Here is an 11,687-nt window from a genome sequence, read left to right as displayed (position 1 = left end):
CTCGTATATTCTTCTATATTCGAGTAATATTATGGTATATTCTGGTATATTGTGGTATATACTGCTATATTCTAGTATATCCATTTATATTCTCGTATATTCTTCTATATTCTAGTGATATTATGGTTTATTCTGGCATATTCTGCTATATTCTAGTATATTCAGGTATATTCTCGTATATTCTTTTATATTCTAGTAATATTATGTTATATTCTGGCATATTCTGCTATATTCTCGTATATTCTATTATATTCTGCTATATTCTAGTATGTTCAGGTATATTCGCGTATATTCTTCTATATTCTAGTAATATTATGGTATATTATGGCATATTCTGGTATATTATGCTATATTCTAGTATATTCTGGTATATTCTCGTATATTCTTCAATATTCTAGTAATATTATGGTATATTCTGGTATATTCTTCTATATTCTAGTAATATTATGGTATATTCTGGTATATTCTTCTATATTCTAGTAATATTGTGGTATATTCTCATATATTCTTCTATATTCTAGTAATATTATGGTATATTCTGGAATATTCTGGTATATTATGCTATATTCTAGTATATTCTGGTATATTCTCGTATATTCTTCTATATTCGAGTAATATTATGGTATATTCCGGTATATTCAAGTATATTCTGGTATATTCTGCTATATTCTAGTATATTCAGGTATATTCAGGTATATTCTCGTATATTCCTCTATATTCTAGTAATATTATGGTATATTCTGGAATATTCTGGTATATTATGCTATATTCTAGTATATTCTGGTATATTCTCGTATATTCTTCAATATTCTAGTAATATTATGGTATATTCTGGTATATTCTGGTATATTCTGCTATATTCTAGTATATTCTGCTATATTCTAGTATATTCTGGTATATTCTCGTATATTCTTCTATAGTGTAGTAATATTATGGTATATTCTGGTATATTCTTCTATATTCTAGTAATATTATGGTATATTCTGGTATATTCTTCTATATTCTAGTAATATTATGGTATATTCTCATATATTCTTCTATATTCTAGTAATATTATGGTATATTCTGGTATATTCTGGTATATTCTGCTATATTCTAGTATATTCTGCTATATTCTAGTATATTCTGGTATATTCTCGTATATTCTTCTATATTGTAGTAATATTATGGTATATTCTGATATATTCTTCTATATTCTGGTAATATTATGGTATATTCTGGTATATTCTTCTATATTCTAGTAATATTATGGTATATTCTGGTATATTCTTCTATATTCTAGTAATATTATGGTATATTCTCATATATTCTTCTATATTCCAGTAATATTATGGTATATTCTGGTATATTCTTCTATATTCTAGTAATATTATGGTATATTCTGGTATATTCTTCTATATTCTAGTAATATTATGGTATATTCTCATATATTCTTCTATATTCTAGTAATATTATGGTATATTCTGGAATATTCTGGTATATTATGCTATATTCATGTATATTCTCGTATATTCTTCTATATTCTAGTAATATTATGGTATATTCTCATATATTCTTCTATATTCCAGTAATATTATGGTATATTCTGGTATATTCTTCTATATTCTAGTAATATTATGGTATATTCTGGTATATTCTTCTATATTCTAGTAATATTATGGTATATTCTGGTATATTCTTCTATATTCTAGTAATATTATGGTATATTCTGGAATATTCTGGTATATTATGCTATATTCAGGTATATTCTCGTATATTCTCCTATATTCGAGTAATATTATGGTATATTCTGGTATATTGTGGTATATACTGCTATATTCTAGTATATCTATTTATATTCCCGTATATTCTTCTATATTCGAGTAACATTATGGTATATTCTGGTATATTCAAGTATATTCTGGTATATTCTGCTATATTCTAGTATATTCTCGAATATTCTTCTATATTCTAGTAATATTATGGTATATTCTGGTATATTCTCCTATATTCTAGTAATATTATCGCATATTCTCGTATATTCTTCTATATTCGAGTAATATTATGGTATATTCTGGCATATTCTGTGTTAGGGCAAGAACCCTACAAATGACTTTATGGTACGGTCGACCATCTGGGAGTTTTCAGCAATTTCTTTCAAGCATCGAGCTATTGTAATTTCTTTAGCGGACCGGTCTGCAGCCAACATGTGGCACATAAAAATAAAGAGATTTAGAAGGTTGTGAAGGCCATGCCATCGTTTTAGTCTCCCAGGTCCAAGAAACCGTACCATAAAGTCCCAAGGCGAGAGTAACCGGGAATCGGCAACAGCTGTCCTGACCGGCCGGAATTTCCCGTCGTTAGCGGACACCCGCCCACCCGCGAGCGCGAGCGGCCCGGTAACCCCACCAACGACAGCGCGCCTCGGGCGCATTGGAAGGGGCAGCCAATTTTCCGACTCCTCGGAAAATCGGGAACCGCCCCTAAGGCCCCACCCTTGGGCACATAGGAAAGGGGAAACGGGGAGCGGTTTTCGAAGGTGCCAGGGACCGCAGCAAAAACAGACCAGAAGTTTAGAGTCCTCCAAGCAGGAAGCAGGCTGAAACATAGAGTCCTCCAAGGAGGAAACCATAGAGTAGCATAGAGTTCTCCGAGCAGGGAGACTGTATTAAGTTACGCGGCCATTTTCAATAAATTCAGTTGTGAAAACCCAGAACCACTAAGTGTCAAGTCAGTCCCACATCAGTTGGGTGGTCCTTCGAGTGTAGTCGGCACCAAGTGCAATAAACAAGAAGATCTCGCTTGGTTTAGCCAGCGAGACCTTAACATTTGGTCCTTCGAGCCGGATAGAGCTCAGTGACGAGAAGTTGTTCCTGAGGCTTCAGCATCGCAACACATCAAAGTTGCAACAACGAGGTGACGGCATCAGAGCAGTGCAGCACCACCGCAGATCAGCATCATTGGAGAACGCCACAGCAGTGCAACACCACAGCAGTGCAGGACCACAGCAGTGCAGCACCACAACAGTGCAGCACCACAACAGATCAGCATCCCTGGAGAACAACATTCCAGTGCAACCACCACGCCGACAGCAGTACCAAGGAATAAGTACCTCTGTTATTCTATTTGCGTCAGTAAAGCGCGATGGCGGAAGATCTAAAAACATTGATAATCGAACGCGGAACGGTCAAGGCGGCGCTCACGCGGTTTAGGACGTTCCTTAGCAAATCCGCGACCACGACCTCGGTAGGCTCGCTTAAGAAACGATTAGAAGCGAACATAGGTCTTCATGACACTTTCAATCGCGTCCAGACGCGAATCGAGATACTTGTAGCTGGAACAGACGCCGAACAAATGCACGCGACCGAGCGAGACGATTTCGAAACGGCGTATTTCGATCTCGTAGATCAAGTAGAAACTTTCATTGCGCGGTCTACTCCGAATCACAGTAGAGCAACCACCGTCAGTCCGATATCCGCGCAGGCGACAGATAGCAGTACCACACACATTAGATTACCGACGTTGCAACTTCCTTCCTTTGATGGCAATTATAGTGATTGGTTGAAATTCAAAGATACATTTACATCAGTAATTCACGAAAACAATTCATTAACAGACATCCAACGGTTCCATTATTTAAACTCATCGCTCAAGGGGGTAGCGGCTCGCGTCATTCAAGCATTAGGCGTTTCTGAAACAAATTACAAACAGGCGTGGGAATTACTAAAGTCGCGATACGAAGACTCCACAAGTCTCAAGCGACACCATGTAAATTCGTTACTAGATTTAAAATCCGTTCAGAAGCAATCGGAAGTCACCTTGCGGGAATTTATTGACGACGCTACAAATCACAGGGTAGCGTTAATGTCGTTAGGTGAACCGATTGAAACTTGGGACACCATGTTGGTTCCGCTATTGTCCCGAAAACTAGACCAAGTATCCATGAGAGAATGGGAAAAAAGGATCATTTCTCAATCGAAAATGCCTTCATTCAGTCAGTTTTCCGCATTCATAGAAGAACGATCGAAGTATTTAGCTAATATCGCGGTCAATCTTCCGGTAGCTGCACCCAGAGTCGACCAGCGACCTCGAGTGCCAAGTAACACCCCCCGATACAACTACTTAGCTTCGCACGTAATCAATTCAGCCGGGTGCCCCGTATGCAAGGCAAGTCACGCGATATACCATTGCGAGAGATTTAAAAACTCCAATTTAAGTCAAAAGACAAAAATTGTTCAAGAAGCCCGGCTATGCTTCAATTGCTTAGTCTCGGGGCATCAAGTCAGGGCGTGTACACGGAGCCATTGCAAACAGTGTGGAAGGAAGCATCATTCCTTATTACACAATCCCGACAGCAAACCCGTAGAAGAGAGCTACGCGGTTACAGCAGATTCAGACTCGCGAGAACCACCAGTAGTAGTAGCTAACGTAGCAAACACAATAGGGCATACCGTGCTATCGACAGCGATAGTTCAAGTTAAGGACAAAAAGGGTCAAGCACATGAGTGCCGAGTGTTATTAGATTCAGGGTCCCAAGCAAACTTCATCACCACAGGATTTTGCCAACGACTCGGCATCAAACCGATTGCAATAGATTCTACAGTGACAGGATTAGGAAGGGCGGTAAATTCCATCAAGGGTAAAGCAACAGTAACCATTCATTCGCGATATAATAAATCTCAACACACGGTACAATGTTTATCAATAGAAGCCATCACATCAGACATGCCTAATTTTCAAATGCATAGGGAAAAACTAGAAATTCCGAACCACATAGAGTTAGCCGATCCAGAATTCCATGTACAAAGGCCAATAGATATGCTCATTGGAGCAGGTCTATTTTGGACATTGCTATGTGTCGGTCAACACAGGTCACAGTCGAACCTGCTCTTGCAAAAAACTCAACTCGGGTGGGTCTTAGGGGGCACGCTTACCTGGACAGACAAGAGGACAGTACGAAACAATAGGTGCCATTTAATCACACTCAATGACCTACAGTCTCAATTGGAAAAATTTTGGGATATAGAGGAAGTAACTGCAGCCGAAACAAAGATAGTCGATGAATGCGAGGCACATTTTCGAAATACAACGCGACGAGACAAGGACGGCAGATATAACGTTAGAATACCGTTTAAATCAAACGTAAACGAGTTAGGAACTTCGCGAGCGCAAGCCGAACGGCGGTTATATTCAGTAGAGAAAAAATTAACAAGACATTCAGAACTAAGAGAGCAGTATGCAGAATTCATGTTAGAATACGAGACGTTAGGACATATGTCGCGCATTGAACAAGGGACACAAGAGCAGTCTGCCTACTATCTTCCCCACCACGCCGTATTCAAAGAAGGCAGCACGACAACGAAACTTCGTGTCGTGTTCGATGGATCGGCGAAATCCTCATCGGGCCTCTCGTTGAATGACACTCAATTAGTAGGCCCGACAGTTCAAAGCGATTTAATTTCCATTTTAATTCGTTTTCGATACAACAGATACGTCCTGTCGGCCGACATTGCTAAAATGTATAGGCAGATTTTAGTTCATCCAGCAGATAGAAAATATCAGAGAATTTTATGGCGAGCACAGCCACATCTCCCAATTCAAGAGTATGAACTAAACACAGTAACGTATGGCACAGCATCCGCTCCTTTCTTAGCAACTCGTGTACTGCGGGAAATTGGATTAACATGTGCCCACATATATCCGACGAGCAGTAAGGTCATAATAAATGATTTTTATGTAGATGATTTATTAACTGGGGCTCAAACAGAATACGAAATAGAAACGCTCAAGACAGAACTGACGCAAATTTGTTCACAGGCTGGTATGAACCTTCGCAAATGGGCAAGCAATTGTCCAACAGTAACAACAACAGACAGTACAGAGAGCAATCGAGAAATCGCCGTGGATAAAGATCCAAAAACGTTAGGCCTTTTGTGGTCACCGACGACCGACAACTTAATATTTATAGTAAAACCCCCACAGAACCAGCGTATCACAAAACGTACCATTCTGTCCGAAATAGCTCAGATATTTGATCCATTAGGACTGATAGGCCCCATTGTAATAGTCGCGAAAATTATCCTACAAAAACTATGGCAAATTCAGATAGGTTGGGATCAATCAATACCGCAGGACTTGCACAGTCAATGGCTCCAATACCGCCAAGATATTAGTCAAGTAGAAGCAATAAATATCTCGCGATGTGTAATTTCAGAGTGCCTAAATGGCATAGAACTGCATGGTTTTTCAGACGCATCCGAAAGGGCGTACGGGGCTTGTGCTTACCTGCGCTCTCGAGATCGGTCAGGTAGATGGGTAACGCGATTATTGTGCGCGAAGTCCAGGGTTGCACCTCTCAAAACAATTTCATTACCGAGATTAGAATTATGCGGTGCATTATTACTAGCAAATATAGTAAACAAAGTTAGACTAGCACTAGAAACAGTAAAGTGTAAGGAATACCTGTGGACAGATTCAACAATCACTCTCGCTTGGCTTCGAAGCTCTCCAAACAGATGGAAAACCTTCGTAGCCAATCGAGTATCACAAATTCAAAGTCTAACGTCAATTGATAGTTGGAGACACGTAGCGTCAGAAGACAACCCTGCAGATCTAATTTCGCGAGGCACGAAACCAGGAGCGTTACACGAAAAAACCATTTGGTGGGTAGGTCCCACTTGGTTACAAAATAGCTCAAATCTATGGCCTAGGACATCAGATAAACCGACCGACATTCCGGAAGAGAGAGAGATGAAACCGGTTATACTGACTGCATCGACTGCAGAGGATAGTATTATTAGCAGATTTTCAACGTATACGCGCTTAGTCAGAAGTATAGCATACTGTCTCAGGTTTACAAAAATCATGGGACATAGGATCAAAAATTCAGCAGATGACGCATCAGGTTCGCTAACGGGTCCATTGAAACCTGTAGAAATAAATACAGCGCGAACGCGTTTAGAACAGCTAGCACAAAGGGAGGCATTCTCGACCGAGATCACATCACTACAAAAGCAACAAGCACTTCCAAAATCCAGTTCATTACGTTCTTTAAATATATTTCTGGACAATAACGGACTACTCAGGGTGGGCGGAAGGCTATCGAACGCACCCATAGATTATGATCAGAAACATCCCATTATATTGCCATCAAAGCATCCGTTAACGGATTTAATAATAAATCACGAGCATCAGAGGTTAATGCATGCGGGATGTCAGGCGGTACTAACTTCATTACAAAATAGGTATTGGCTAGTCTCAGCAAAAAACAATGTGAAACGAACCATACGACAATGTATAAGGTGTTTTAGAGTAAACCCATTGAGTCAATCATATCAGATGGGTCAATTACCTGCATCGAGAGTCACCCCCGCGCGACCATTTTCTACCTGTGGAGTCGACTACGCAGGTCCCTTTCTTACAAAGGAGAGAACGAGAAGTAAGGTGACTGTTAAGGCATACCTGTGCGTCTTTGTATGTTTCGTTACGAAAGCCGTACATTTAGAATTAGCTACCGACTTAAGTACCGACGCGTTTATTAATTGTTTCCGACGTTTTATTGCCCGACGGGGACGATGTCATTGTATCGTATCCGATAACGGTACAAACTTCATTGGCGCGCGAAACGAGTTAGCTGAACTAAACATACTAATTAAGGATAAGAAACACAACGAGAAAGTCGCGAACGCATTAAATCGGGAATCCATCGAATGGCGATTAATTCCACCACACTCTCCACACTTTGGTGGATTGTGGGAAGGAGCAGTCAAATCTGCGAAATATCACCTCACACGCGTTATAGGAGATCAGAGGCTCACGTTCGAAGAGCTTTATACGCTACTGACGCAAATAGAATCCTGCCTAAATTCACGTCCACTTTCACCATTATCTTCAGACCCCACCGACCTAAACCCTTTAACTCCAGGACATTTTTTGATTGGTACTGCTCTTACAACACTGCCATCTCAAGACATACGAGATATTAAGGTCACTCGACTCAATCGATACCAGTTAGTCCAGCAAATGGTCCAGCATTTCTGGCAAAGATGGCAGAAGGAATGTATACATCAATTACAGCAAAGACACAAATGGCAGCATCCCACAACCGTGAAAATAGCTGTAGACCCTTTGGTCATCATCAAGGAGGACAATCTACCCCCGTTACAATGGAGTATGGGTAGAATCGTTCAGGTCCACCCTGGTAACGATGGAGTGATTCGGGTAGCAACTGTCAGAACCTCAACTGGAACGATTAAACGACCTGTGACAAAACTGTGTATAATACCCTTGGATCGCTTAGAGTTATCACACGAAGTGTTGCATAGTCATGTATAGTGTAAATTTCTATCTTTGTAAATATTGTAATATTCACATAGCGTACGTAGGTTATAGTAAATAGCAGTAGCTTATATGTAACGCATCGTAGGTACTAAGGAATGCATGGATCACACTGAGAAGAGTGCTAGTTGGATGAAGATGTACGTCAATTGCGTGGCGAATTGCCATTTGTATAGATATAGTTGAACATGCTATACATGTTCAAGGTGGGCGGTATGTTAGGGCAAGAACCCTACAAATGACTTTATGGTACGGTCGACCATCTGGGAGTTTTCAGCAATTTCTTTCAAGCATCGAGCTATTGTAATTTCTTTAGCGGACCGGTCTGCAGCCAACATGTGGCACATAAAAATAAAGAGATTTAGAAGGTTGTGAAGGCCATGCCATCGTTTTAGTCTCCCAGGTCCAAGATACCGTACCATAAAGTCCCAAGGCGAGAGTAACCGGGAATCGGCAACAGCTGTCCTGACCGGCCGGAATTTCCCGTCGTTAGCGGACACCCGCCCACCCGCGAGCGCGAGCGGCCCGGTAACCCCACCAACGACAGCGCGCCTCGGGCGCATTGGAAGGGGCAGCCAATTTTCCGACTCCTCGGAAAATCGGGAACCGCCCCTAAGGCCCCACCCTTGGGCACATAGGAAAGGGGAAACGGGGAGCGGTTTTCGAAGGTGCCAGGGACCGCAGCAAAAACAGACCAGAAGTTTAGAGTCCTCCAAGCAGGAAGCAGGCTGAAACATAGAGTCCTCCAAGGAGGAAACCATAGAGTAGCATAGAGTTCTCCGAGCAGGGAGACTGTATTAAGTTACGCGGCCATTTCCAATAAATTCAGTTGTGAAAACCCAGAACCACTAAGTGTCAAGTCAGTCCCACATCAGTTGGGTGGTCCTTCGAGTGTAGTCGGCACCAAGTGCAATAAACAAGAAGATCTCGCTTGGTTTAGCCAGCGAGACCTTAACATCTTGTATATTCTAGTAATATTATGGTATATTCTGGTATATTCTGGTATATTCTGCTATATTCTAGTATATTCAGGTATATTCTCGTATATTCTTCTATTTTCTAGTAATATTATGGTATATTTTGGCATATTCTGCTATATTCTAGTATATTCAAGTATATTCTCGTATATTCTTCTATATTCTAGTAATATTATGGTATATTCTGGTATATTCTGGTATATTCTGGTATATTCTGCTATATTCTAGTATATTCTGCTATATTCTAGTATATTCTGGTATATTCTCGTATATTCTTCTATATTCTAGTAATATTATGGTATATTCTGGTATATTCTTCTATATTCTAGTAATATTATGGTATATTCTGGTATATTCTTCTATATTCTAGTAATATTATGGTATATTCTCGTATATTCTTCTATATTCGAGTAATATTATGGTATATTTTGGCTTATTCTGCTATATTCTAGTATATTCGGGTATATTCTCGTATATTCTTCTATATTCTAGTAATATTATGGTATATTCTGGTATATTCTGGTATATTCTCGTATATTCTTCTATATTCTAGTAATATTATGGTACATTCTGGTATATTCTTCTATATTCTAGTAATATTATGGTATATTCTGGTATATTCTTCTATATTCTAGTAATATTATGGTATATTCTCGTATATTCTTCCATATTCGAGTAATATTATGGTATATTCTGGTATATTCAAGTATATTCTGGTATATTCTGCTATTTTCTAGTATATTCTCGAATATTCTTCTATATTCTAGTAATGTTATGGTATATTCTCCTATATTCTAGTAATATTATCGTATATTCTCATATATTCTTCTATATTCGAGTAATATTATGGTATATTCTGGTATATTCTGGTCTATTCTGGTATAGTCTAGTATATTCAGGTATATTCTCGTATATTCTTCTATATTCTAGTAATATTATGGTATATTCTGGTATATTCTGGTATATTCTGCTATATTCTGGTATATTCAGGTATATTCAGGTATATTCTGGTATATTCTAGTAATTCTTATGGTATATTCTGGTATATTCTTCTATATTCTAGTAATATTATGGTATATTCTGGTATATTCTTCTATATTCTAGTTATATTATGGTACATTCTGGTATATTCTTCTATATTCTAGTAATATTATGGTATATTCTGGTATATTCTTCTATATTCTAGTAATATTATGGTATATTCTGGTATATTCTGGTATATTCTTGTATATTCTGCTATATTCTAGTATATTCTGCTATATTCTAGTATATTCTGGTATATTCTCGTATATTCGTCTCTATTCTAGTAATATTATGGTATATTCTGGTATATTCTGGTCTATTCTGGTATAGTCTAGTATATTCAGGTATATTCTCGTATATTCTTCTATTTTCTAGTAATATTATGGTATATTTTGGCATATTCTGCTATATTCTAGTATATTCAAGTATATTCTCGTATATTCTTCTATATTCTAGTAATATTATTGTATATTCTGGTATATTCTGGTATATTCCTGTATATTCTGCTATATTCTAGTATATTCTGCTATATTCTAGTATATTCTGGTATATTCTCGTATATTCGTCTATATTCTAGTAATATTATGGTATATTCTGGTATATTCTTCTATATGCTAGTAATATTATGGTATATTCTGGTATATTCTTCTATATTCTAGTAATATTATGGTATATTCTCGTATATTCTTCTATATTCGAGTAATATTATGGTATATTTTGGCATATTCTGCTATATTCTAGTATATTCAGGTATATTCTCGTATATTCTTCTATATTCTAGTAATATTATGGTATATTCTGGTATATTCTTCTATATTCTAGTAATATTATGGTATATTCTGGTATATTCTTCTATATTCTAGTAATATTATGGTATATTTTGGCATATTCTTCTATATTCGAGTAATATTATGGTATATTTTGGCATATTCTGCTATATTCTAGTATATTCAGGTATATTCTCGTATATTCTTCTATATTCTAGTAATATTATGGTATATTCTGGTATATTCTTCTATATTCTAGTAATATTATGGTATATTCTGGTATATTCTTCTATATTCTAGTAATATTATGGTATATTCTCGTATATTCTTCTATATTCGAGTAATATTATGGTATATTTTGGCATATTCTGCTATATTCTAGTATATTCAGGTATATTTTCGTATATTCTTCTATATTCTAGTAATATTATGGTATATTCTGGTATATTCTTCTATATTCTAGTAATATTATGGTATATTCTGGTATATTCTTCTATATTCTAGTAATATTATGGTATATTCTTCTATATTCTAGTAATATTATGGTATATTCTCGTATATTCTTCCATATTCGAGTAATATTATGGTATATTCTGGTATATTC

General features: G+C 37.5%; 1 protein-coding gene across 1 annotated transcript; it reads left to right on the top strand.

Moving 5' to 3' along the window:
* The first annotated feature begins 3,123 nt into the window (after window positions 1-3,123).
* Window positions 3,124-8,313, top strand: LOC143364992 (uncharacterized). Its single transcript, XM_076805004.1, has one exon. The coding sequence runs from the start codon at window positions 3,124-3,126 to the stop codon at window positions 8,311-8,313; it is 5,190 nt and encodes a 1,729-aa protein (XP_076661119.1).
* The last annotated feature ends 3,374 nt before the right edge of the window (window positions 8,314-11,687 follow it).

The sequence above is a fragment of the Halictus rubicundus genome, unplaced genomic scaffold (assembly GCF_050948215.1).
Source record: "Halictus rubicundus isolate RS-2024b unplaced genomic scaffold, iyHalRubi1_principal scaffold1208, whole genome shotgun sequence".
Classification (NCBI taxonomy): Eukaryota; Metazoa; Arthropoda; class Insecta; order Hymenoptera; family Halictidae; genus Halictus; species Halictus rubicundus.
Note: the sequence above shows the minus strand (reverse complement) of the source record. Positions and strands in the feature narration are given on the sequence as shown.